Source organism: Stylophora pistillata, chromosome 9, assembly GCF_964205215.1.
Source record: "Stylophora pistillata chromosome 9, jaStyPist1.2, whole genome shotgun sequence".
NCBI classification, from domain to species: domain Eukaryota; kingdom Metazoa; phylum Cnidaria; class Anthozoa; order Scleractinia; family Pocilloporidae; genus Stylophora; species Stylophora pistillata.
The window spans coordinates 25,900,201-25,928,196 of record NC_142527.1 but is presented as its reverse complement, the minus strand read 5'-3'; the positions used below and the strand labels follow the sequence as shown (position 1 = coordinate 25,928,196).

The 27,996-nt window shown below is 38.0% G+C and overlaps 4 protein-coding genes across 5 annotated transcripts in view; 3 read left to right on the top strand and 1 right to left on the bottom strand.

Annotated features, from left to right (window-relative positions):
- The first annotated feature begins 277 nt into the window (after positions 1–277).
- On the top strand, positions 278–6,347 carry LOC111327895 (uncharacterized). Of its 2 annotated transcripts, XM_022932209.2 has the most exons (5): positions 278–406; positions 915–1,587; positions 2,557–2,855; positions 3,658–3,709; positions 4,007–6,347. In XM_022932209.2, exons 2-5 carry the CDS (start codon positions 1,428–1,430, stop codon positions 5,254–5,256), a joined length of 1,761 nt encoding a protein of 586 aa, XP_022787944.2. In that variant the 5' UTR covers positions 278–406; positions 915–1,427; the 3' UTR covers positions 5,257–6,347. The 2 variants fall into 2 exon arrangements, with proteins under 2 accessions (XP_022787944.2, XP_022787943.2); XM_022932208.2 differs by lacking the exon at positions 278–406 and having other exon boundaries at positions 521–1,587.
- A 1,003-nt stretch (positions 6,348–7,350) lies between these two features.
- Positions 7,351–14,869, top strand: LOC111327896 (kelch-like protein 8). The gene is made up of 3 exons (XM_022932210.2): positions 7,351–8,820; positions 9,355–9,554; positions 13,024–14,869. The coding sequence occupies exons 1-3, from the start codon at positions 7,640–7,642 to the stop codon at positions 13,392–13,394; spliced, it is 1,752 nt and encodes a 583-aa protein (XP_022787945.2). The 5' UTR covers positions 7,351–7,639; the 3' UTR covers positions 13,395–14,869.
- A 566-nt stretch (positions 14,870–15,435) lies between these two features.
- On the top strand, positions 15,436–22,944 carry LOC111327914 (lipoyl synthase, mitochondrial). Its single transcript, XM_088732844.1, has 11 exons — positions 15,436–15,527; positions 15,631–15,797; positions 16,525–16,618; positions 17,075–17,155; positions 19,235–19,391; positions 19,815–19,872; positions 20,012–20,140; positions 21,005–21,150; positions 21,445–21,515; positions 21,657–21,768; positions 22,029–22,944. Exons 1-11 carry the CDS (start codon positions 15,462–15,464, stop codon positions 22,109–22,111), a joined length of 1,164 nt encoding a protein of 387 aa, XP_088588970.1. The 5' UTR covers positions 15,436–15,461; the 3' UTR covers positions 22,112–22,944.
- A 1,316-nt stretch (positions 22,945–24,260) lies between these two features.
- The window catches only part of LOC111327927 (uncharacterized), a 4,474-nt gene continuing 738 nt past the window's right edge, over positions 24,261–27,996 (bottom strand). Inside the window, exons 2-4 of the mRNA XM_022932244.2 lie at positions 27,405–27,996; positions 26,283–26,825; positions 24,261–25,891 (exon numbers count right to left, since the gene is read on the bottom strand). The exon at positions 27,405–27,996 is cut by the window's right edge and continues 23 nt beyond it. Of these exons, the coding sequence (XP_022787979.2) occupies positions 25,284–25,891; positions 26,283–26,825; positions 27,405–27,996 (1,743 nt within the window). The 3' untranslated portion in view covers positions 24,261–25,283. The remainder of the gene's footprint in view (positions 25,892–26,282; positions 26,826–27,404) is intronic.

The following is a 27,996-nucleotide window of genomic DNA, read 5'->3' as shown; positions in this document are numbered from 1 at the left end:
CTTGACTTTTCCTCTTTCACAGAGCAGAAGTTAATTGCCGGAAAAAGGGCATCAAAACTATTCCTTGTAAGTCATACAAGGGCACCTCAAATCCGTCATGACGTGAGCTCACGCGAAGCTAACGCAGCAAGGTTCACCCTATTTAACGTGAAACGCGAAAGGGCAAGTTGACGTTTGCCTTTCCACTGAAAGGCGGTGATAAATCTCTCTAATGATCGAGAAAACGCTGGAGACCAGGTTAGCTTTGCCAAAGTCGCGTGACTCTTGCGTGACTTCTTTCTACAGACCGTATTTGGAATGAACTTCAGACAGAGTGGTTTGTTGTAAGCACGCAAATGCGTGTGTGGTCCTTTTTTTCATGAATTATTTCGATAGAAATCAAGTGGATTGTGGCTTCGACATTAAGGTCAGTTTTCAAACTCTTAGAACGTGGTTGATTTCCTTTAAGAAGCGCCTTTCGCAACAACCCGTACTCTCGGGCGCTCATCATGGGAAGAAAACATACACGTGTTGATTTATTTTTTCAACGTGCGATAAAAATGGTTTATTCAATTTTTGAACACGAGATGGAGTTTTCGTTTTTATTTATTTAGTTGTTCATTTGCATTAAAATACTTGTCGTTATCCAGAATCTATGGTTTTTCCCTTAGCACCTGTCATTTTTTGTGGAAATTTACTCTTCGTGAAAACGTGGAAAAAATTGAAATTGCTTACTTGAGCGCAGCGTTCCCAGGGAAGCAAACTCTGTCATTGTCATTTTCTCAAAATTAGGATAACTTTTTCAGCCTACAAGCTTTCAAAACACTGCATTGTTTATCGAACACGTTTACTCTTTCATTTGCAAATTAGTTGCTACGAATAATCTGCTCATTGATAACAAACACAAAGATTTTTTCTCACAATTGTCTTTTCAGCTTTGGTCGAAAGGAACGAAGTCTGACTTCGCGATCCGCATCTTGAGGAATCAACATCAAATTTTGTCGCAGATGTGGACGGATTTGGCATAAGAATAATTTACTATCACAAATCTTCCTTCATTCGTCTAGTTACACCTTTCGTGACAGACAATTTAAGCTCGATTCGATTTAGATCGCGGTTTTTGTGTGTCAACGGCGAGTGATCTGACATTTTATAGCAACTTGGCCATAGACCGCGATAAAAAAAATATTTTGGAATTCCACATGTGCGCATCGTGCTTTGTTTTCCCCGTCCGTGATCATCGGTCTGTTTATTTGTTACGGATCATCGATTTCTGCGTTACGTATTCGCCCGTAGCCGTCTGATATTTTTTCCTGAGAAGTTGCTTAGAAGATCCTTCTCGAGTTTTTAATCCTTCTCTTAACAAGGACTTGATTCTTCCTTAAAAAAGTCACAGGAAAGGTTTAGTCCAGCAAAGATCCGAAAGATAGTCAAACATCTGTGTTTTAATGTCACAATATACTTCCCCCGATGAATTGGAAAAACATCATGTTCGCGACGTTTATAATCAAATAGCGCCTCATTTCGTTGGTTCACAACACAAAGCCTGGCCAAAGGTTGAAGAATTCCTTCTCTCTCTGCCAGCAGGAAGCCTGATCGCTGATGTTGGTAAGATTTCCCAAATGATTTCATAATTTTACGAATTTTACCAGTCGAATTGAAGAAAAGAATCGAAGGCAGTAATGCTCTGGTGAGACTGTATCGTTGTTTGATCCGCTTATTGTGATAGCAAAAGAAAATAATTTGCTTGATTGTCATTTAACTCAAGTAATGAGACGCTTTGTGATTATGCTTTTATTTTGATTACATAATCTGCAAATGATTTGCATGTAAGCAGGATCGATGTAAACAGCACTATTTCAGTTTTCAAATGATTTTTTTTAAGCAAAGTAAAGCAATATCATCAAGGAAAAATGATCGTTGAGACTTCATTCAACAACGAAAACCGACCAAAAATTCAATCGAGACCAAAAATGGAAAAAAGAACTGCTAAAACGCATGTCCAAAATTAGAAAATTAAAACATTCATAATTGCCCCCTTCGTCATTCTGCAATAGTGTTATTGCACACTGATTCAGTTATGTTGTGGGCCCTCTCACATAGAATAGTGCACAAACGAAGGTCCCAACATCGAAACAATTTTAAATAAGCTTATCTGTTCCATTAACCTTCCAAGTGTTTTTTAAGGGTGTGATGAAGGGGATGGGGTGGGAGTAACTCCATAAGTAATTCTGTGAGTAAGTTGGTCCAAGTACAAATATACATAGATAACCATGATTTTAGAATCTAATTCTTAATATGTTGTCTGAATATTAAACCTCAGTAGCTTCATGAGGTTGATATGCCAAAAGGCCATAACAATATTTTGTCCTCAACAGGAGAGTGAAATGAATGGATTTTTGATTTAAAGGGGATCCTCTCTCCCCCTGTTGTTACTCCTTAGTGCCCCCCTCCCCTCACTGGGCCTGAGAGATCCCCCACGCTGGGCTGCCTTGCACATGATCAGACAAAGACAACTTATCAGTACCTACCTTTTAAACAAAAAAACAAAAAAAGAAAAAAAAAATTACCTTACAGGTTGTGGAACAGGCAGGTACTTAAACCTGGTTGGAGATCAGTCCTTCACTCTTGGATCAGACAGCTGTATGAAGTTCAGTGAAATTGCTGCAAAAAGAGGCCATAATGTCTTGACATGTGACAATCAGAATCTTCCCCTCAAGGATAACTGCTTTGATGCTGTGATTTCCATCGGTGTCATTCATCATTTTGCATCTGCCAAGAGGCGTATGAAAGCAATGGAAGAACTTTACCGTATTCTTAAACCTGGAGGGAAGATGTTGGTGTATGTTTGGGCATTTGAACAAGATGAAAGAAAGGTTTGAAACAGATTGAAAGCATCATTTTAATATAACTGGACAGGAAACTATTTATACCTAAAAATGTTCTAACCCCTCTACAATCATTAACTGCAAAAGCAAAGTCATTGCGCTTTATTTCTTTAAGTGCTATCACATAAGCCTGGTGAAATCTTGCCAAATTGATTTCTTTTCACATAACTCCTTTAATTGTTAAAGCAATTTAGGAAAATTTAAGAGTTTATTTCTTGACATACATATGACTGCACCTGTCTGAGTTTGACAGCAATAATTAAGATTGTTAGTGGTCACAACTGTCTGAGCAATATCTTTTCAAGGTTTTTCAGGAAAAAAGGCATTCAGGTTAGTACCTGGGATTGAAAGAATCTGTTCTTCTTAGGGTTTATTTAGAATGAATGTAAGTTTGACAAACCCTATCTGCTGGTATTGGCTGTTAGACTGAAGAAGCTGCTGGTTCGATCATTTTTCTTATTATACCTTCATTAAGAAATAAGTGGAGGATCTATGCTTGCATTCCTGTGGTTAAATGCTTTTAAATATGATGTAAGATGGGCTTGTGCATTGTATATTCTGCAATGTCAACAGTGTTAGGCAAAGTAACCAGCTGTCACTCCTATGTTGTTGACAGCTTTTATTTACTGTTGTATTATTTACTTTTACTTTCTATATTATGTACTATTATTTGTTCTACAAATGTATCTCACCACAGCTTGGTTTCCAGTTAAAACTGATAACAAGGAAATAAGTCAATGATGTATGGTGCATTGTATGTGTCAAACTTTCATTTTTCTCTTTTTTTCAGTTCAATGGTCAGGATGTCTTAGTTCCATTTACACAATACCAGAGAAATACAGGTATTTCATAAAATCCATATAATTTACTACTCTCATGAATTTGTCATTTAAGTATTTAAAATTATGCTTTTCTATTTTCAAAATAGGTTTCCAATTTACCCACCCCTCCCCACAATCCCCTTACCCCTCCCTTTAAAAGAGGAAATAGGGACAAAAAAACACTGAATGCAAATTTTTCGAAAAGAGGTAAAAAAGTAATCCAAAAATGTATCTAAAGAAGAATAGATTTGTCATCTTATTACGACTCATTTAAGGCACACTTCACTTATGTTCAGACCATATTAATTTTCTTTGCAGTTCGCAGAAGAAAATCCACTCCTTTGATGTCAAGAATCCATCCACTGATGAAAGTTAAAGATACATCAAACAAGTCTGCTTCATCATGGCAATCAAGGCGAGCATTTTCCCTGGACGAACCAAAGAGTGAAAGGAATCGATTTAGCGCGCGGTTGACAATGGAGGAAGACCTGTGTAAACAGGATGCGAGATCTTCGAAGTTCTCTCGCCTGCAACATGTTAGGAACGGCGGCAAGATTTCCACCTTAGATCCAGCGCTCGATCCTGATTGTAGACTTTCATCCGAAGTTACACCGGTCGCAAAACTTAAAAAGTTCCTTAATAATGTTTTAGAGAAGTTATTTGATGACAAAGCTTCCGAGACAACACCCAATCGCCCTCAAGAAAAAGCGCATGGTAATCTCGTTTCCATGGATACAAACTTGGACTTGAGCGCCAAATTATCAGCTTTGATGTCGCATTTTTCTTCGGAGAGCCGACCAAGATACTTGAATGGTGAATTCCTCTCCTTACTGGCAAAGAAGTTGTTCCCTGGCAAGGAAGAATTAGATGTAAACGGTTTTGACGAGAGCTCAGTCGCTAGTAGGGAAGCTGGTGAAGAAATATCCTGGAGTAAGAACAGAGACCACTCTACAGCGGAGTCCCCTTCCAATGATGTCATCATTGGCTTGAGAGAGAAAAAAACTGATGGTCGCCTTCATGAAGATGGAGCAGATGATTGGCATGGAGTTAGCTTGGGGGTAGTTGCAAGGCTTGTCGAGACGTTAGCATCGTCAAGCGACGCGGAGAGTGACAGTTCTAGTTCCAGTGATTACGTTACATCAGACTCAAGCGCTGCAGAGGACTGTGACCGAGTCAGATCACGCCATGTCACACGCAACAACAAGGTTTTCCATCATACCACAGTGAACTGTCAAGACAAACCGGAAAAGGAATCCGCTAATTCAACCACAGCTCCGGGAGATTCACTTTCGTCATCGTCATTATCTTCATTGTCAGCTTCGTCGTCATTGTCATCACCTGCATCGCCATCACCATCGACTAAACCGCTGAAGAAAGTGAAAAGCAAGCTACATCAGAGGTATTATCACGTGTTTTGCGCTGGGGAGTTAGTGAAGTTAGTTCAAGAGGGAATTCCATCTGCTGTACTACTCAAAGAATATCATGATCACGGAAACTGGGCGGCCGTTTGGGAAAAGGAAAGCTTAGAGCCAAAAGTTGACCAATCGAATTTGCACATGAAAAATTAGCTTCTGCGAACAGCCATGTCCTCTGTTAAAATTGCACTAGGGCAAAGAGTTGATCCATGTGAAGGAATGGAAACGAGTTAAGTCGATGCTGGTAATTGTACAAGACATAGAAGATAGTTTTGCTACATTTTCTCCGTGCGCTTTTCCATAAGTAGTCAGAATTGGCGGACGTTGGGTGTTGGCTAATTTTCTGATTTTTACCCAACCATCAGTCTTTTAAAAAGGTTTCCGTTTGCGGTTATTATAGCTTGAAAAAGGCAAAGCAAAGTAAAAAGTACGATGAATGTGAAAGGCAAACGGTGGAAGAGAGCACTCATCCGAATCAGCTTGCTTGCCGGCCACGTTTAACATACGTCTCCCTACGGCACAAGCGTCGTTTTTTGGTACATTCAGACGCGTGGAGGTCTACGTGAGGTGAAGGCAAAAGACGAATCTTGTGCGGCAGTGATTCGCCCGTCTGCTCGCCTGAATAAGCAAACAATTTACACCTGAACTGCAGGCTAAACATTTGCAATTTCTTTCTTTCCTATTACTATTTTCTGTTTAAATTTTTACTCTCTTTTACAAATCTAAACGTCAACCACTTCGCAAGCTACTCAACAAGGCGTAAAAAATAACACGCCTGACTTAAAGTTTCCGCAGATACTAAAATGGCTAAATTCTTTGAAGCATGTTAATTTTTACAAAATAATTGTGGCGAGAAATTCGGTGTTAAATTGTGTTAGAATTTATAAAAGGTAAATGTGACTGTAAAGGAAGGAATCAGACACGAGAATCTAAACAGTAATATTTTATACTAAGTAACAGATTTGTGATCTTAAGCATTATTTTTAATTGTATAAGGCAAGAAAGAAATTTATATTTAATATAATTTGACAATTTTTTTTTTAGTTTTAGTTCCTTTCTTAAATGGACGGCTTACCTCAATTATTTTTAACCTAGGATATTTAATTAAAAGATATTTATATGCTAGATGTGTCAGTCTGAACTTTCGAAAGCGCTTAAAATGTTGAATTTTAATTGCATGGCAAAGAGCTCAGTAACTTATTTGATTATTTTTAAGATCGATGAATAAAACTACATGCATAATATTCTTTGTTTTAGTATATTATCCAGTGTGGTGAAGTATTGTAATAAAGCAATAGAACACATTTTTCCGGGCTCTAAAACGCGATTGGGAGAACACGAGGAGAGGTTATAAATCACGAGCCGAAAGCGAGAAAATTACAAGCTTTCATCTTGTTCTCCCAACATCCCAGGTGGCTTTAATTTATCACGTTAAAAGAGCGCGGAGAAATGCGCTCCATTGCATTTATGACATAGTCACATGCAAGCTGTATGAGCTGACAAAGCATCCGCTTGGAAACTGAATTGACCAATCAGACGATGTGCACTATTTTTGTTACGTCCTGAAAGTCCTTAAAATCCGTGTACCGTACATTACTGTGCCAACTGTGTTTTCAATGTGTTGGAAAATGACAGTGAAATTTCATTCTCGTATTTCGGTTTTCTTCCGGGCTGTAAAAACAAAATTAATTTTCCATGTCCCGAAATCTTTTTTTGGAAACATGACATCCGACTTTCCTTTTCGCTTTTCAGTTTTCCCCGTCTGGTGGACAACTGAAATTAAAGTCAGTAGGTTGCCCTAATATGTTTCAGAGGGGTGTGAAGAATCCCAACGCACTGGCGTGATGTTACGCAGCGATTTTATACCGCGTAGGTTCGTCCTTCACGCGCGCCTTTAATCTATGACTCGCTCTGTTCGGTTCAGCGTACTTACTGCATGAATTAAGAGATGATGGGTTAGAGAATGTTCGCATTACAGGTTATCCCCGTGGCTAATGAAAACTAACTTGTGATATTAATACTAATAAATGTATAATGTCCTAAGATCTACAGGCGCGGCGGCTAACAGCTTGGTGCCTTTCGTCTGACTCGTGTTCTCAAAGAATTTAACCATGCAATTATTACAAGTTTGAGAATTTTTCGGTTTTGCTTTACCGTAACGATGTGATTTGTTGCACTACTGCAAAGTTTCTCAGGTGAGTTCAAAAAGTTTCATAAGAATGGTCAATGGCCAATGCCGGTGGCTTTGACCACGTGTACACCTCGAGAGGCCGCGTAATCACATGATCACAGGGAAACTGGGGAGAGAGGAAAGCGTCCACAATAGCCGGAAAACCGGGTTAAAGCCATATGACCGCCATTTTCTTGTGGTTAATGCCCTTGAGGCTAATTGAAACCTTCTCCAACGTTTCCTGTAGCTGAATGCCGTGTCTAGCAGCCACTGCAATCGATTTGAAGCTGCGAAATCGATAAAGGAATTGTGATCGTCGAAACTTTGGAGTCTAAGAAATTTGCTTTGCTTGCATATTGCAACAATATGGGAGACATTATAGTGGACACTTTCCACTACGAAGCACACAGTCTGCCAAACGAGGCTTTTGACGTGTTGGTTCAGTTTTTCAGGGAGAAGAAGTTATGTGATGTGATCATTCAAGCTGGAGAGCGTAAAGTCAAGTGCCATCGTGTTGTTTTGTCTTCGTGCAGTCCATATTTCCGCGGAATGTTTACGAATGACATGATAGAATGCTCCAAGGACACTGTTGTCATTCAAGGATTATCCGAAGAAGCGGTTATTCAGTTGATTAACTTCATTTACACGCGAAAAATTACAATCAGTATTGACAATATTGAAGCTCTATTGACTGCAGCAGCTGTGTTTCAACTTGATCTAGTTGTTCATGCTTGTTGTGAGTTCATGAAACGGCATCTTCATCCGTCAAATTGTTTAGAAATGAGAGCGTACGCAGAGCTTCACGGCTGTAGAGACTTTATTGAAGCAGCAGACGCTTATTCAAGAAGTTGTTTCTTGAGTCTTATGAACACAGACGCCCTTCTTAAAACCTCTTTTAGACATTTTCTTGCCATTATCTCTGGAGAAGACCTTTTTGTGAAACGCGAGGAGCAGGTTTTTGAGGCCATTGTAGCCTGGGTGCGATATGACTTAGTTTCTCGTGAACAGTTTCTGTCGGACTTGTTAAGTCATGTGCGACTTCCCATGATTGCCACTGATTACCTTATACAACGTGTGGAAAGAGACTTGATCATCAGAAGCAATGTTGCATGTCGTGATTTGATAGACGAGGCAAAGAATGTTAAACTTTATCCTTCTTTGGTGAAAGTAAATATCAGGGCTCAACCACGCAAGTCCACATCTGGAACCTTATTTTCTATCGGTGGTCGTGGGAAGTCAGGTGATCCTCTTAAGTGTATTGAATGCTATGATTGGTTTCACAACTGTTGGTTCCAAGTAGCAGAAGTTTCAACACCTCGCAGGCATGTGGCGGTGGCCTCTGTTGCAGGCAAGGTATATGCAATCGGTGGGCATGATGGCAGTCAGCACCTTAACACTGTGGAGTGCCTTGACCCTGAAGTTAACCAATGGAAGATAGTTTCATCCATGGAAATTTCACGGCGTGGAATGTCTGCTGGTGTCCTGGAAGGAGTAATATATGTTGCTGGAGGTTTGGATGAGACAACCTGCTTTGATGCTGTAGAAAGGTGAACAGAAATTATCATTAATTTTTTTCTTTTTTTTTTTTGTGACGTAAGCATCTGTGCTCTGAAAAATCATTTTCATTGCAGTAAAGACCAGAGTGCTTCTCCGGGCCTAAGACAATGCAGTTCTCATATTGCATTGTGGATACTAAATTATTGAGAGCATACAGCAGACTGCTCAACCTAAGGTTGCAGCAAAAAGCATGCTGTACCCCAAAATTCCCTCTCCATAATTATTGGCCCTTTTAAAATGCAAGCAGATCTACCATGGGATACCTGTCAACTGAATTTTGAATAATAAAGGTAGTCTTTGTGTCTGACTAGAACAGAGGAAAATACACAATTAAATTACAGTATGAGCCATCAAATGGCTAAAAAAGCAAACAGCTTGAAATATGTGAAATGGTGAAGCAAGTCAGGGTCAGTTTTTGTTGTTTATCTGACACAGAGGGTAGCTGAGTCTTTTTTTGGACCTATCATTGTGTGTAATCAAACCAATTGCATTGTTTGTGTTGTGGTTTTCCTTCCTTCCTTTAGATACGATCCTGAAAATGATACTTGGAGCATGGTGGCACCTATGCTGATGCCTCGAGGGGGAGTAGGTGTAGCAGGGCTGGGTGGCTACCTCTATGCTGTTGGTGGTAATGATGGTGCTGCATCTCTTCAAAGTGTGGAGCGATACAACCCTCACACCAACAAGTGGAGCCGGGTAGCTTCCATGAACCGCAGAAGAGCAGGTGGGACTGAGTCCTTATCATTTTTGCTACTACACTATAGCTATCCACTCCACCAGCTGTTTAAAACCAACCTATGGGTAATCATTTATGCTACAGTAGGAAGTAGGCAGTAGGAATTGCATAAACAGACCATTTTGGGTTAGTAGTGAATAGTGCACATACTCATTGACATGCAAATCTTAATGAGCTGACGTTCTTTTGATCATTATACACAGAACTTTATTGTTGCTTGTCAATTTAGGTAAATGGACTTTCAAGAGATAACCCTTGTATTCAGTTATTCTCTGGGCAAGAAAGGCTTGTTCAGAGCAGTTTCTTTGTAACCTTGTCGCCACACTATAAGGAATAGGAATAGCTTAGAAAATAGCTTTAGGAATAGCTTTGAAAATGAAAATAACTGAATACAAGGGTTATCTGGTTAATCAAGGTTACCCTTCCAAATTAGTAGATGATCAGTTCCATAAGGCCTCTACCATACCTAGAAGTGATCTACTTAGGACTTGTGCCAGATCTAAGAGGAAATTATTCCCCTTTGTGACAACATTTAATCCAAATTTACCTGATGTAAGTCGTATCATTAGAAAACATCTGGGTATTTTGGAATCCAATCCCAAGTTTAAAAAGAGCAATTTCCTTCAAATTCCATCATAGCATCCTTTCGCAGATCTAAAAATCTTAAAGAATTGTTGGTGCCATCCTGTTACAGCCCTAACATCGAATGCAAAGGAGCTGCTGAGGTTAAGGGATGTTTTAAATGTAATAGAACAAGATGCGATCTTTATCGCAACTTCTTGGTTGAATCTAATTCCTTTCTAAGTTTTCAAACAGGCAAGAGTTATAAGATATGATCGAGGCTCTCCTGTGATTCTAAAAACATCATTTATTTGGCTTCGTGCAAGAAATGTTGCCTACAATACATTGGTTCCACAACAAATGACTTTAGAGTTAGATTTTGCAACCATAAGTCTGCTATGGTCATGGTCACCAAGAAAAAGACCTGTGAAGTAGCGGTACATTTTAACAAAACACCACATGACTCAAGCAATTTCTCATTCCAATGCATCGATCAAGTGCAGACGACCATAAACAATTCAGGTAACATCGGGAAACTTTTAATTACCAAAGAAGCATACTGGAGCGCACAGTTGTTCTCTTTAGCACCCTTTGGCTTGAATAAGCACCAGGAATTTGATTCCAAAAAAAGAATAAACTATAATTAATGGGGAGAATTTTTTCAAATTAGGCGGGCATCAAAGGTCCCGGCCTTAGCTTTGATTGGCATTTTTGGTACAATTCGCACCTAATTTCAACGTTGATTCCTTAACATTTCAGTGGATTCGACAAATTCTTAATTTCTATGTTTGTTTTTCTTGTAAATTGTGATAATTCTTCACGTAGTAATTATTGTATTTGTTAATATGTGTTATCACGCCCTCTTTGTAAACCTATATAAGGAGTTTGTAAGTTATTGTATTACAACTGATGAAGGTCTCAGACCGAAACGTTTTTTATTAAACTTTTTAGAGTTTTTAGGGAATATATGTCTTCCTTTGCTCTAAGTTGTCCGTCCTCGTATGCCATAGTACTTATCTTATTATCGAGGTTCGGACTGCGAATCCTTTTGGATCCCTCTGGTGCGGCGTCCCTGTTATCTCAAAGACTGTTAAATATATGTATATATATATATAAGTATATAGAAAGTTTAAAAAATTGTGGGGATGGACAACTTCTGACGCAAAAAGTATAAAAAATTTTAATAAAAAACGTTTCAGTCAGAGACCTTCTTCAGTTATTTACAGCTTTTGAAATTAAAAAAGAGCATTAAATAGGATCGAAGTGCTAATGATTACATAATTACAGATAACGACCAATGAACTGGTGCTAACAAACAAAAAACCTAATTATAAAGAAAGCAATGGAAAAAATACAAGGAACAAACCCTAAAAACTAAGAGATAAGAATACTAAATATGTTAATATAAGTGGCGTAACCAATTGCAAAGAAGCAATGTGGCGAGCATTAAAAAAGGGAAGGCCCACTTTTTACTACAACTGTATACTGTAACAAAATCCCAAAACAAGGCCTTTGGAGCCTGAAAGGGCAAATTAGCAACAAAATCCCTGGAGGGGCCCTTAAATGATACTAATCATAATAAGATCTCTTGGCAAGGCCTCTGAGTCCAATCCACAGCTAAAGGGCCAACAAAATCCAAGAAAAGGGCCTTTGAACTATCAATTAGTAGCGCCTAATTTAAGATGGAAAATTAATTATAGCAAATTCTATTTTTTTTGAATGAAATTCCTTTCTTTTATTCAAACCATGGGGTGCCAAAGAGAACAACTTAGTACTCCAATAAGCCTCTTTTGTGATCAACAGCCTATCGATCTCTGCAGAGCCACTAGGGGCCTGTAACTGCTCAATGCATTGGAACGAAAAACCATTCAGGGTGTGTGGGGTTTTGTTGAAGTGTATCGCTACTTCACAAGTTGTTTTGTTTGTGAGCATATTAGATTTGTGAATTCGAAATCTCACTTTAAAGTCGGTGGTAGTAGATCCCACGTATTGCAGGCGACATTTCTTGCAGGAAGCCAAGTAAATCACATTTTTAGAGTCACAGGAAAGTCTAGAGTGAATGGTGTAATAATTACCCATCTGAAAGCTGAGAAATGATTTAGATTCAACAAAGAAATTCTGACAGAGGTCGTATCCTGGCGTGGTGCACCTTTGTTGGCCTGAGAGTTTCATTAACGACTATATATGTGTATATATATATATATATATATATATATATGTGTATATATATATATATATATAAATATTGTGAGAGGAAAAAAGGACGTAACTACATTTCCCGACAAGCCTGTTTCGTGAATCGCTTTACTCTTCAGAGTAAAGCGATTCACGAAACAGGCTTGTCGGGAAATGTAGTTACGTCCTTTTTTCCTCTCACAATATTTATTCTGCTCTGCTTCAACGTATTGAGCACTGTTCCACGCGAAAATCGACTTGCAGACTTCCTATATATATATATATATATATATATATATATATATGTATATATATATCTAACTGCAGACAGTACTGTTTTGGCCTTCTGGGCCTCATCAGTGCAGTGCTGATGCTAGGATGGGGGAGAACCGATATGGTCACCCCAAACGATCCCACATTTGTGGTATCATCTAAGCCATGCCAGAGTGCTCAAACTAGAAAAGCCTATATATATATATAAATGTAAAAATGTAAAAAACCTTATCTTTGAATCGCAGAGTGCTCTACAATCATATGGAGCTTTGTAAACGATTATTTAGGAAAATAAAAATTAAAACTTGATACTACAGATCTGTTTCGAAAGGAAAAGTCCTCTCTCGTCAGGTGACGATATATATATATATATATATATATATATATATATATATTATTCTGTTTGTGGGTTGAAAAAGGCACTTATGCTCAAATTATCACTCCATAGGTGTTGGTGTTGCTGTTGTGGGCGAGTTCTTATATGCCATTGGTGGATTTGATGACTCTTCTCCTTTGGATTCAGTTGAGAAGTACGACCCTCGTACCAACCAGTGGACGTACGTCGCCAATATGACAACATGCAGGGGAGGGGTGGGAGCTGGTGCGATGGGGGGACGTCTGTGGGCAGTTGGAGGCCATAATGGTGAACAATATTTGAACTCAGTAGAGTCATACAACCCTTTGGCTGATATCTGGGAGGAAGGTGCACCAATGCATGTGTTTCGCGCAGGTTCTGGGGTTGTAGGAAGCTTTTGTGATGTTGAAGTGTTACACAATTCACGTGATGCAATCAATCACAGGTTAAAAATAGAAGTTTAGGTACCGGGTTGTTGGTTTTGAAGAGGCCATAGCTTGAATGTTACAGGCAATATAATCAGGGCTCAATACTAACTTTTCAACTCACTAGCCAAGTGGCAAGTGACAACTTAAATGTTACAACAATTTCAGTTTGTTTACTAACCAAACTGGCTTGTGGAAATCAAAAACCAAAAGTGAATTTTTTCTAGTCTAGTTGGCTACTGTTAGTGCAGAGCCCTGATAATGACCAAAATTATTGAAATTTTATATAAACATTCAGTTAGATGTGATTCATTCTATCTGAAGTGACTGTAGGCAGAATTTTTTGGTTTTGTTTTATTTTGTTTGCTGTGATTTAAAAAGGTAGAGATAATGACAACAGGCAAATTTTCTTGTTGGCGTCAAAATCTTAGAAAACAATTTTATTTATTTTGAGATTATTTTTGAGACAAAAGTTTGTTATGTTATGTTATATAACACATGGCAATGACTTTATTTTCACAAAACTCATCGTGATTTTTTTTGTTTTATAATTTAGAGCATGAAACATTTAACAAAATAGAATTTTCTTGAAACAGAATGGAACATTCTATGTACCAAAAGAGAGTATGGGGCAGAATTTCAATGTATATTGTAAATAGCGATATAATTTGTTGGAAAAAGAGCTGGTACATGGAACAAAAAACACTAATTAATTTTTTTATATCCACTTTACACTAGAATATGAGGTGATGTATAATATTGCGGTTGTGTTGATAACATTGTGATTAGTCATAAACAGCATCAATTTTTTGTTGGCAACAAGCTTAATATTTGCTTAATGGCTGTTGATTATAGAGTGAAAAAAAAAAACACAGTCAACATCAGTCTATCTGTAAATTCAATTAGCTAATATGTAAATTGTTGACCCTAATGCTGTAATGTAGGTCTGGTAAGTTCATTCTACAGTAAAAAACAAGCTCTCCATAACAAAACTACCTTGGTGCTGTTTTTAAGAATTATGTTTGTATGCAGTGTGTGCACACTCTTGACTGACCAAGTGTTAAGTCACTGTTTTTAATTTATTCTATTCCTTAGGAATTCATTTTTCTTTTCACACCAAAGTAGCCAGATATTAGCAGAGAGTTTTTCAGACAAAAGTTTCCTCATAACTTTATGTTGTTTAGTTTGGTATATTCTTTCACTGAAAGGGGAATTTTATTTTATTTGTTCTTTTAAGATTGCTTGGCTAAGTCATAGTTACCAAAAACCTTTTTTAACAGGTGTTGGCAGAATATACCAGAAAATAGTGGTTTTTGTGTGATTTTCCCCACTGATAATAAAAATTATGAGTAAGTGAAAGTCAAAAAGTAAATGCAAGTCACAGTAGTTTTATGGTTAAGAAGACATACCCTGAAATGGGTCAGGTTAAATATTAGATTTAGTTTTCTACTTCACCATACAGTGTATGCCATTTACATTGTAACTTGTCTGGTTTGCATTAAAAAGAAAACGCATGTTTTTGTGAGTTTTCCTGTTTTGTCTCCAAGGTTTACCAGGTTGCTTCTGGCAATATTTCATGTAACAATTGAATCACTTTTCACTGTGGTTTCGTGTTTCATTAAAATGTATGTTGGATATCGAAATTAAACACTTCACTTGTTGCTTTGAGCATCCTGGTCGGTTGTTTGCAATAAGAGAGACTAAAGACTTGGCTTAGTTCAATTGTTTTATTCTAAAGAACAAGGATTTGTGTCTCAAACCATCCACATTAGATCTAAATTCCAATTCCAAGGCCTTTATTCAAGAGAATTGGAATTTTGTTGGATGCAAATGATTTGAGGTGCATGTAAGTAGTTACATCAGCAGTTGTCCATGTTAGCTGATAAATCTTCAAAATTATAAGAGCATAAGCGGTAGTTTTCTTCAGAATACTGCAGATGAGATAGCATTTCTTGACATGCCTTAACACAGTTTGTCCAGGGTGCGTTTCGCCTAAGTTCCTCTAAGGGCTTTGGAGAGCTCTGGTAACAAAATGAGAGGTCCTGGGAACGAAATCAAATCACGATACTAGCGCTCGAAAGAGACTGGCAACATTACGCAAATAAAATGGCGACCACCAACAGAATTTTACCCCTACTACCATCGCATTCTAGAACTTTCCTCAACATATCGGTGCGTTTCACTTAATTTCAGGTTAAGTAAATTAGTAGATAGGAATATTTTTACTCTCTGTATGCTCTTAATTGAATTTTCTTGATTTTCACACGCTTCGCAGCTAGGGGTCCGTGTTTCATCATGTAGTTGTTTGCTGTTAAGAAGATCCTTTAGTTCTCTGCCTGCAGACAAGAAATCCCTCATAGCTGAGGGACCAAGTCTGGGAGAGTTTATATCGGGAGAAGTTATTCCACAGGAGAATCCTTACAGGAGAAAGAAAGGACAGCGGTATGATATTATTTTATCAAGAGAAGATACGGAGCAACTTTAAACTTTAGCAGTTAGAGCACCGCTGCAGGGCTATTTCGGAAGCAGTGTTATGTCCCAGCAGTAATCAGATGTTCCTAGTTAAACTTGCATTGGACTCTTAAGTGACAGACGGACGTCAAGCGCTATCAAAACGTTACTCTGAAAGAAATTTCCCTAAATTATCTAGATAAAGCTTCATCGCGACTCGACTGTCATTGTAATTGTACAAAATGTATAATCTGCAAAGCTAGTGAAACTAGTCTGTGTTTGCAGGCTCTGTGGAGCAACATATGTCGGGAGGCTTTTGAAGAACGAGGTATAATACAATAGACACTATTCTTATTCAATGACATGTAAATGATGTGGCCGGGTATTCTGAAGTTGACTGAAAAGTTCAATGATGAAATAATTCTGGCCCAGGGCCGGGTTGTTCAAAAGTAGGTTAAGATATACCCAGGGTTAGTGTGAAATTTGATTTCAGATCTGAAAGCTTTAAAAGAAAATTCATCTAGATTCCATTTGTCTACAATTTGATGATTAAATGCCCTAAAATAAATTGGGAAAATTATCCCAAAACGGCTTTTTATCAGAGAAATATAGAAACCCGGATTAAGATTCAACCCTGGGTTAGTGCTAATCGGCATTCGAACAACTGGGCCCAGACCACTAGCTGGTCATTGTAATAAGAACCCTGTTTTCTTTCTAGACTACGTCTACCACCATGGCTAAAAAGGGAGATACCCACTGGTAAAAACTATCATAAACTCAAAGAAACACTTAGAGAGTTGAACCTATCTACCGTGAGTCTATACAATTTAAATATCTTTATTTAACAAAATTGTCAATTCTTTATTTAGCTTTATCAATCAATCGATGTGACTTTCAACATGATGTTTGAAACCAAAGTTTCTTTGCAAAGGGTTACTAAGTTTTGAAAGAATGTAATAGCTGATTGAGGTCTATAAGCCTTACCGAAAAAAGGGCAGGGTTAATTTTTCAAGAAGAAAAGTTGTGACAAAGTAATTTAAAATTTTTAACCTTGTCATCATACAAGACTCTAACAGTAAATAATTTTTATCCTTCATTGCCACAAGATTTATTTTTGTAGATCCAAATGCTTTCTACTGTATATTTATTATAGTATAACTATTGTAATTTTAGTATGCTCAAAGGCTGCAGCCTTTGCTTAAAATATGTTTCATCATATTATTTGTTAAGTTGATCTGTCTAAAGTAGTTTGTTGTTTTGCATTGTAGGTGTGTGAAGAAGCTAAATGTCCAAATATTGGTGAATGCTGGGGTGGAGGAGAAAGTGAAACAGCTACGGCAACTATCATGGTACTCACTAGTGTAAATATAGAATTAAAGTAAAGTAAGTCTTGTGTAAATGTTAAGATACAGCAGTTAATTATACGTGACAGTGGCCAACTCGAAAGCTATGCTACTTTGGTCACTGTGCACATTTTACTTTTGATTATTGATGTAATTTACTGGTTTTTTATATATTCTGACTCTTATAATCTGTATTAACCTCTTGAAATAGTGCGAATAAAGAGTTTCCTTTCCTTTCCACTAGTCAAACTGGGAACCAACAGTTGACGAATAATTATTTCAGTGCCACTGTAATAGAGGCTTGCAAATTACCATAAGTATTTTCTGGCAATTTAGAATATTCTGAGATAGCATGTAACAAGCATAATGTTTTATTGATGTCTGCAGTATACAGTTTCATGACCTTTGGTGAATTTGGAGAAAAATATATACTTAAATCGAGTGTTTATGATTTGCCTTCAGAAGGGTTGAGTTGTGCAATGGCACTTCATATATTTGAAAAAACAAAAATTCAGTTGCTATTTGAGTAACATGACCTCCTTCTAAATTGTAGGCCATTGTATTATGCACAGATTTGGAAGTTGATAGTCTAGAAATGGGCTATTCCACATGAGACATGAAAATTTGACAGATTTTCAAATTCAAAATATGAGAGCCAAACTTACTTTTAATGAAAGCTTATACATAGTTCTATAAGAGTCCAAATCTAGATTGGCAGTAGTGGACATGCCCAGGTTGTGTGATGCCATTGTTTTTGAGGGTTTTTATTAACCGAATAAGCCATTTTACATACCAATATCTAAATTGCTATATCTCAAAGAAATTGATTGCCATGAATCAGATTTTGAGATCTTAACTACCCACTAGGATGAGCCTTTCAATGCAAAAAGAAAAAAATTCTCAAACATTTAATGTCTCAGACGTACAAAGACTTAAAAAGTGTTGCGGACGTGACCTTCAGGGTATGATTCAGAGCAACATTTATTTAATTTCTATGTAGGTTCTCAACTGTTTCAGGTCTTATTTATGTTGCTCTTATTGTTAAGTATTATGATAATTTTGACACCCCAGCTTGCTCAATTTTGTCAACTATTTAAGAGATATTGGGTTGCGGACGTGACCGTTGCGGACATGACACATTTGTAAAAACCTAGAAAACCTCATAAAATTTTCAAACATGAGAAGATATGTTGATATTTAATGACAGCAAATGATAATTATAGACATATTATGATATATGTAAAGCTATCACTTTTTTACAATTTTCCAAAAATATATAAATGCCCTTTGACTTACAAAATGACCTAGATCATCAAAGTTTTCATATTTTATTTGTTATTTATTTCCCAATTTACAGATAAAAGCAATAAAAACAGCATTTTTACTTCAGTGGCATTACTCTGAACATTATTAGTGGTGAATGAAAAGCTCTTTCTTGAACATCCCCAAAATGTCACCTCTGCAACAAATTTTGGTCATGTCCACAACACAACATCTTTATTCTTTATATATACTATTTGTTATTTATTTCCCAATTTACAGATAAAAGCAATAAAAATAGCATTTTTACTTCAGTGGCATATTACTCTGAACGTTATAAGGGGTGAATGAAAAGCTCTTTCCTGAACATCCCCAAAATGTCACGTCCGCAACAAATTTTGGTCACGTCCGCAACACAACATTTTTGTTAATAAATCCATGGTAACAAGTAATTTCTATAATATCCTTTCAGATTTATGAAGCACAGTTACTATTGCATTTAGTTAGTATATGCAGTTTTTTTAAAAGGTTTTCAATTCACAGGAAATTTGAGGTAACCAAAAGCAGTTCAAATCAATGGTTGTTTTAGGAGTCACATCCGCAACACACTTTGAAAAATTATTTTCTCTGGATCTCTAAGAGATAGTCAAAATGTTTTCTGGCAAAATAAAAGGTACTTCACGGGTAATTTTATGACATGACTAATTTCAATTCAAATAGAGTGAATCTGGCTTTAGGAGACATTTAATACCCAAATTTTGCCTCTAAATGTCACGTTCGCAACGTGGAATTTACCAAATTCAGAATTGATTCATAACCTTTCAGATACTTGGTGACCAGTGTACAAGAGGTTGTAGATTCTGTTCTGTGAAAACCAACAAGAAACCTCCAGAACCTGATCCTATGGAGCCAGCTAATACAGCAGAGGCCATCAGTCGCTGGGGTCTAGACTATATAGTCATCACCTCTGTAGATAGAGATGGTGGGTATGTTAAAGTGCAACAGAACCACTGTTCTTTATTTAAGTTTAGGCATGGCTCCCACATGGAGACACTGAAACCCGATGGTTAGCACACAGGAGATGAATTATCATTTTCTTTTGCATTATGTAATTTGCCTTTGTTTATAACAGGTTGAAAAGTAAAATTGAACATGAAGTAGTAAAAATCATGTCTTGTGAGGCCTGAATTCATTTATTGTGTTCTGGCCATTTACCTTCATATGTGAAGCTAATGTGAGTTGTTACAATAGTATATTGTAACAAACTTTTGATCATGGCTAACTGCCCATTAGTATATGATTTGTGTAGTGAAGTAATCATATTATGATTTACATTTTTCTTTAATTTACTCTAGAGTTTCTGTATGAACACCCTTTTGATTTTATAATTCTTGTGTTGATTAAGATTTGCCAGATGGTGGAGCTGCTCATTTTGCAGAGACAGTGACAGAAATCAAGAAAAGGTAAGGGCAATTCAAATAGTCAAAGTTAGTGCTAACTGTGGAGAGCTTTCATTATTCAAACACCTCCTACATTATATTTTCATGTCTGCAAGGGTTGTCAAGGCAAGTTCATCTCAAAGTGTACTGACTTACTTTGTAGAAATCCAGGCATACTTGTAGAATGCTTGACAGGAGATTTCCGAGGTGATCTTAAAGGTGTGGAGGATGTGGTAAAATCAGGACTGGATGTTTATGCTCACAATGTGGAGACAGTGAGCAGACTACAGTTGTGAGTTTCAGTTATTAGGGACCTTAAGAAACCACGACGGCGACGGCAACGAGGACATGGAAAAACAAGAGATCTAATTGGCAGAACAATAGCTCAGCACGTGCGTTTTGAAACTTTGTACATTTCGTAGCCGTCCTATGCAAAACAACAAACTGAAATCGCCAAACTTTGCGTCGTCTGCAAACCGAAACCGCGACGGCAAATTATTTTAATTTCCATTTGGAACTCAACGGCTACTTTATACGTCATGCTGAAGTTGAGCTGTGGCGCTGTATGAGACAGTAAGCTCCTGTAGCCATTTTTTAAATTCTAACTAAGAGTAGAAATTCGTTTTTTAATCGAAGTCTTCCTTGGCGTCGCCGTCGTGGTTTCTTAAAGTCCCTATTTTAATTAAAACTGACGCATCCATTTGGTCTGGTATTTTGGTCATCCAGCCCAAAATGTTTTTGAAAAGGATTGTTGCCTGTAACAGACTTACATCTAAACAAGCTCTTTGGTTTGACTGTAAACAAGGAACGAGGATCTGTCTGGTAACATTTTCTTTTTTATCTATGCACCAACACAGAATGACCTACCTGATCATTTGAGAGTTGCAGTGGACCTGCCTTTCTTTAACTTTTTTACTAACGTTAAAGTAGACTTGTCGATTATTTTTAGTTTTTGTTCAAATTGACATGCTTTACCTCAGAAATTCAGGATAACATACACTACATTGAGCTTATTATTATTATTATTATTTTTAACTATCACTATTATTATTATTATTGTTGTTGTTGTTATTATTATTTTTAAAACAGATTGCTCCTTTGTGGAGAACTCTATGGAGTGCTGTTACTAATGGAAAAATTTTCTGTTGTCCTACAGGCTTGTGCGTGACCCAAGAGCAAACTACAAACAGTCCCTTGAAGTACTACGACATGTGAAGAGAGTTGAGCCCAGCATGGTGACTAAAAGTTCATTGATGCTTGGCCTGGGTGAAAGTGATGAAGAAGTCCTACAAGCCTTAAAAGGTGCAAACTAAACAAGCTTAGCTAATATGTGGCTAGTTACAGTTACATTGTAACCAGTTATTTGTTACTTCATCTCTCTGCGCACGAGGCAACCCACCATTCATTAAGGAAAACAGATTGCTTTTTTGAAATTTTGCTTAAACAGTCATGTATGCACCCCTTGTTCATCTTGAATTACTAAAACAACTTGCAATCATAAGATTCTTTTTGAAAGATGATGACCACATCTGACCCATCTTCGTTCAAAGAATAAGATAGAGCATGATGTAACTTAAGTTACTTCTGATTCATCAGATCTCCGTGATGCTAACGTCGATTGCGTGACATTAGGACAGTACATGCAACCGACAAGGCTTCATCTAAAGGTAACGGCATCGTTACAAGTTTACACTGTCTTACTTAATGGTGTTCGGCTTCATAACAAGGTATCTTAGCATCGAAAAGGCATACAGCAATGTCGCCAAAGGTTAAATAGAAATGTTATCGATTTTCCTTGTTTTTGGTAGGTCACGGAGTATATCACTCCAGAGAAGTTCAAGCACTGGGAGTTGGTCGGTGATGAACTGGGCTTTGCATACACTGCTAGTGGACCGCTTGTAAGATCTTCATACAAAGCAGGTAAAGTACAAATAAACAGACACAGAGGCCAAATCTGTAACATAAGTTTGACTCAATGGACAGAGATAGAAAATTGGGCAACAAGAAGTAAACTTTAAAAACCACAAACTAACAAACAAAATAGAAAAATTGATCTCAGTGTAAAAAACGGTAGATGGGCTGCATATTCCTTAAATGTAATCCTCGAGAGAAGCATAAAAAAGAGACATTTGGTCCAAAGCATGATGAAATCAGTATTTGGCTTATCTTATCACAAACAGGAGAATTCTTCCTGACGAACTTGCTGAAAACTCGAAAACGCAACACAGATTGCCAACACCAAACAGAAGGGAAAACCAGCTAGTGGGGGGTGACGCGCCTTCTGTCCAGCGTGTTTACCAAGCTATGCTCTGCCAAAGTCCAAAGAAGGTTCGAGTCATGTCATTCAGGGACACACACAGATACGCAGAAGTCAATTTACGTTCAGTTCAGGAAATGAAGATTGTGGTTGTAGTAGCATGAACATTTAATATGAGAATTACGGAGTGGCCCGTTTAAACTTTACGTGAAATCATTGTCCGGTAGAGATGTCAAAGGTTAACTCTTGGGAGAAGATAAATTTTACAAGATGAAAGGCCATCGTTTATGGTGTAAATGTATTTTTTAGAGGGAAAAAGGCTCCCGAGTGAAATTAATGGGTGTCGTCGCCTTGAGTGTCGGGGTGTGTATTGTGAGTATCGTTTCCGCCCAAACTGCTCGACTTATTCCCATGTCGAACTACAATACAACACAATACAAACTTTATTGAAATTCCAAAAAATGGCTTTTCAATGCCAATTTACTAGAACTGTAATATTCACAAATATATCAAAAAAATTATCATCTTTCAATCAACTTCAACTTTCAATTTTATCATTCATAAATTTCTATATCAATGTAGACTTGAGCTTCTTTTCAAAAGTAGTAATATTTACAATAGATTTTAAAGAAGTGTCGAAAGAGTTCCAAATCTTAGTTGCTCTGTATAAAAATATGGGTTTGCCACTTGGCGTTTGATATTTATCAATGTGAAGATCTTCTTTATTCCTTGTTGCGTAATTGTGTTATCCTTTCTTTTATTGGACTTTGAGCATAGGTAGGCCGAAAAAATCGTTTTTTCTTTTATTGGACTAGAATAAAGTTAGACATTTTACCTAACGTTTTCAAAAATAGAAATTTAAAAACCTCAAAAAGCGTCCGAATTATTTAGGAAAACGTATTTTCAACTAAAAGTTAATAAATCTGGAGGGTGTCTTGATCTCGTAAATGGGCAACCCCCTGGGGGAATATTCGCGGCACTTTCATGATATTTGCATATTTTGTGGAAGTCCTCTGCTGGAGGAAAGTCTTTTCTCATGGATAAAAAACATAAATCAAAATTAGAGAGGAGTCCTAAGGCAAAGAAAAAGAAAAAAATAGGCCCAAAGAAGAGAGAAATGGCATCATTTTGTCAGGAAAAAAACAGTCCTAACACTCCTCTCCACGCTGGCATCCAAATTGCGAACAAAGAGAGCGCCATGAAATCTACGTTTGTCGTACATGAGGTTAAAAACGAAGTTTCCTTTCAATAAGCAACTACCTGCCTTGATACAAAAACAGGCAATCGCCTCGAATCGTATGAAATCATGAGTAAACCTTCCCTGGGGTTGTCTGTTGATTCGCTCTATTGCTTTTCAGCAGTTTCTTCAGCTTTACCTTTTTTGCCGCGGGTTTTTACTGCTAACTTTGCCCATTACTTATCGTTCAACAGAGCGAGATTTAAAAAAATGTGACTGCTATGCGATACTCTTCCAGGGAAAATCTTAATCCATTGTCATTGACGCTAGGAGGTCCCGTCTTCCGATTGGTTCGCGGTTTTTAGGAGGCGAGATAATCTCCTGCTGCGGCACTAGTTGTTTACAAACCTTTAGGAGCTAAAATCTCGTATTTGATTTTGAGAAGAATACATCCACTTCGAGCGAATTTATAGGGTTCGTAGATTTGACCGATTTTCGTGAAATTTCGCCCAAACATTCCAGAAATAATGACGAAAGGGTGTCAGGGAATTTTGATATTTGAAATATTTTTCAAGTAGCGTCCATTTACCCAACACGTTTCGCATATTTTACGCTGCTCCGACTTTAGATGTGGATATCTAGACAACCAATCAGAATATCAGAAAAGCCTGCCACAATCGTGTTGATTGATGCCTTGTGAATAAGACTGTGCAGCCATTTTGCTCGTGCTGCGGGATCCGATACCCGATAAATTCAATACAAGGACCATCAGTCGTTTCACGCCTAACAGGTTCTTGACGCTCCCTAAATGAAAATAACGTCTAAATTATATTTTTATGGTAAACTGCATTTACTAAGCTTACTTCTGATGTATAATTTGTTTGGGTTTTCTGGAAACTAACGCGCGTACGAATTTTTTTCCCGAATGACACCCGCGAAGGTGGGAAGTAGCCTTAAGCCATTGATGCATCTAACAACAACAACAACAACAACTTTATTTTTTTCACCCCAAGATATACAAGAAAGAAAAATTTATAATAATAGTACAGACAATGATAGGGGCGCTGGCTGCCCGAAATAACCTAAGAGTTAAAAATGCCAGGCAGCCAGCAACTATTGCATTTTTTAATTCCAGATGTTGTTTGCTGGGTAGCCACTTTAACTCACGAAGAACAGGCGTAATACGATCGAACTTACGAGTGCCAAAAATAATTTTAGTTTTGAATTAAACTTTGACATTGTGGAGGTATCGAAAATATCCACGAGTCAGAAAGTCGAAGGTGTATCTTACATGTAAAACTGCCGTAAGCTCCTTACTAGTTTCCGAATAATTTAGGGTTCCTGTTCAACACAGGGTGGACCCACTGAAGCGATGAGCGCGAACAAGTAGGGCTTTCCCATTGGGGCCTTGTACCACCAGGTGAGCTTTGCATTCATCTCTCATCAGGTTCCATCACATTTCCATTTGCAAGCCATTTCAGAAATTCGAAATTGTCGACACATTGACCTTTTCAACCCCCTTTTGCTTCAATTTTATCTCTTTTTCCCTAGCCAAGTTAAACTATTCACCCCCTTCCTCCCAAAACAAGGTTGTATGGTGATTCCATGAACTTTTAGCTACATACAGGCAACATTGGATGGGGGAGGGTGGTCGTGTCAATTATTTAGTGTGTGGTAGTAACAGGTGTTACTCTACGCATAAATAGGACTCTTTAAACATGATGTGTCAACTAATTTTGATGCTGACTTTAAATGTCGAGGAGGGTATGGGACTTACGTGAATCATACCGGTTTAGGTAGGAAGTTGAAGAGCTTAATTAGAAGAAAGATGATATCTCTACTTTAAATTATTTATTTGGTTTCATTTGTCAATGCAACGGTGTAAAATTAAGTTGCAAGTAATTTCTAAATTGCTATGCAAGCCAAGATTTGGTTTTTTGGTCGTTTACTGTTACAATTGAGCTTTTGTGCCCCTCTTTAACTCTTCTTTTATTTCGCTTGTTACTGGCTAGATTTTGCTTTGAGCTTCATCTCACTTCCCTTGAGGGGCCCGTTCCACCGATAATAGGATTTATCTTCGAAGTTGGCATTCAAATTAGAATCGTAACAACTCTTATACCACCAAGCTCCTCTATAGCTCACTGCGCAGTTATTGCCCCATTTGTCATTGTCCCGATCCTTGGTAGAGAAGGCCATACCGTTATGTGCTTTGGACAAATGATCTGACGCGTCGCCAGAATAGAAGCCAACGAACAGAGTATAATTCGTTGCTTCGTTTGTGATCGTGAAATTACTATATTTGGCGTATTTATTACCATTAGATGTGGTGTTAATTTCAACCCTCAGCTGACTCGGTATCTCAGTCAGTTCATGAATCTTTTCGTTCCCAAGCCAAAACTCTCCTCTGACGTCACCAAATCCATACTTGTACTCGTTCCAGTCCCTATAGAATCCAACGAACCCATTGAAGCGTTTGTGAAAGACTGTCCATCCCCCACCATCCGTCTTCATGTCACAGTACACTTCAAAACTGGTTTTGTTTGCTGGGTTGACCGTGTACACTCCATTTTTTTTGAAGCCAGCAGAGAAGAGCTCTGCGCAATCTCGGGCTGAATAATTAAAACAAAAAATTTCCCGCTGCTCTTATTTGAACATGACAATTGTAAAAATGATTTAATTATCAAAAGATGAATGTGAAAAAAGAACAGAAAACCATTTCATTGAAGATTATTACCACAGTCTCTACACAGCTGAAGATTCTTCAAAATGGAGGACATTTTTAAATTACTTTTCCCAAGTCTATCTTTTTCAAGAAATATGAAATGATCTCGATGGTTTTCTCGTCTTTGAGTGCATCGGTTCGTCGTCCCTCTCGATCTTACAAGAAATCTAACTAAGAAAGAAATAACAGGTAGACGACAAAAGGGGAAGACGATTTGCGTGCTCATGTGCCTTCTGAATATTTTTTTAAAGTATGCCTATCTGGCAACAAATGTTTACCCGTTTTCACAATCAGTTGCACCTCAGTCTCCGCATGAACAAACTCGCTCTGTGCGGAGCAAATGTACGTTCCACCGTCCTTTGCCGTCAAACTGTTGATCTTCAGTTGTCCTCCTTCCACTTCAGACCTGGTATGGTCTGCTGGTATGTCTCCTTTACACCGTGTCCAGGTGATGCTGGGTACTGGGTGTCCGTCTGCAGAGCAGTTGAATGTCACTGACTGTCCATGGTAGAGCTCAATCTTCTCTGGTGGCTTGACAGTAAACTGAGGCACCACATTGACAATCAGAGATGTCATGAAGTGTGATGTTCCCATGGCGTTCGAAGCTGTGCAAATGTAGGTTCCTGAATCTTTCTTGTCTGCATTTGATATGGTCAGAATGTTGCCTTGTACAGTGGCTCTACCACGAGGAAGTTGGTCGAAAAGTTTAGTCCAAGATACCACTGGAGGGGGATATCCTATGACCTGGCACTGAGGGAGTTTGACATCCTTCCCGCTCTCGGCGTATATCGGACCAGCAGGAAGGGAGATACGTGGGCGAGCTGTGGCAAACAAAGTTATATAAAATAAGATTTATGAAGTTAAAACAAGTAAATAGAAATCAAATATAATGTGTCATAATGAATATTGCTGAAAGTAACCACCTAAAATTTTCGTGGTTCCACTGCTTCAAGCCATACTTCAACGTGTAAGTTGGGAGAACATTGCAAAATCGACGACTACTATGCACAATTTTTTTCCTATTACTCTTCCTCAGTTGGTGATGTAGAATTGATATTATTGATAAAAAATCCTGATAAAACTATTTCCTCAAAAATTCACTTTAATGTACTTTTTCTTTTTTCGCATCTGACGTAAAATGAACTCGGTAAGCGTTGATTTATGTCAGGTAAAGCTTCTAATATCGATATCTATGAGGTTACAATATCTCGTGACCTCATAGATTTTCAGGCCACCGTATTGCTCGTTTTTAAACTCTTTGAATAAACGCAATAATTTGAATAATCACTTGAAATTATTGGACCAGATTGAATGCTAGCACTCCAAACTAAACAATGTTGCACAAGGATACACTTCCATCTAATTGGCATTTAACAATTATGCACATTTTATCAACTTACCTTTGACGTTTAGTGTAACAGAAGCCTGAGCGGTCCCCTGGTCTGTACGAATTGTACACACGTACATCCCATTGTCACCCACTGTAGCGTTCTTGATGTGTAGGGATCCTTTGATGATAGAATATCTTCCATTTGGAAGAGAGCCATCTTCCTTAGACCACGAAACTGTCACATCCATGTGGTTTTCGGTCAAACACTGGAATACAGCCGACTGACCCAATGCAATAGTCCTGACAGCTGGTGTCATCACAATCTCAAGGGCGGAAATAACATCCGCTGCCTGTCCCCTGAATGGTTGCAAGGAGGTCGGAGTCAGGGAGGTGTACTCTCCGGGCTCCCCCTTTTGTCCCTTCATCCCAGGGGGTCCGAGGAGCCCCGGATATCCAGGGGGACCATGAGGCCCTCGTGGTCCAACCTTTCCAGGGGGTCCTTGTACACAAATCTGACTTCTACTGGTACAGATCTTTTGTGTTGCAGAGTGAACGGATCTGTCGATTTGTTGTTGTATTTCTGAAGTTAAAACGTCATTATCTCCTTTTGGAGGAGTCTCGGCAGCTCTTGGGTTTCTTTCTATTGTTGAGGAGCTGAGAGA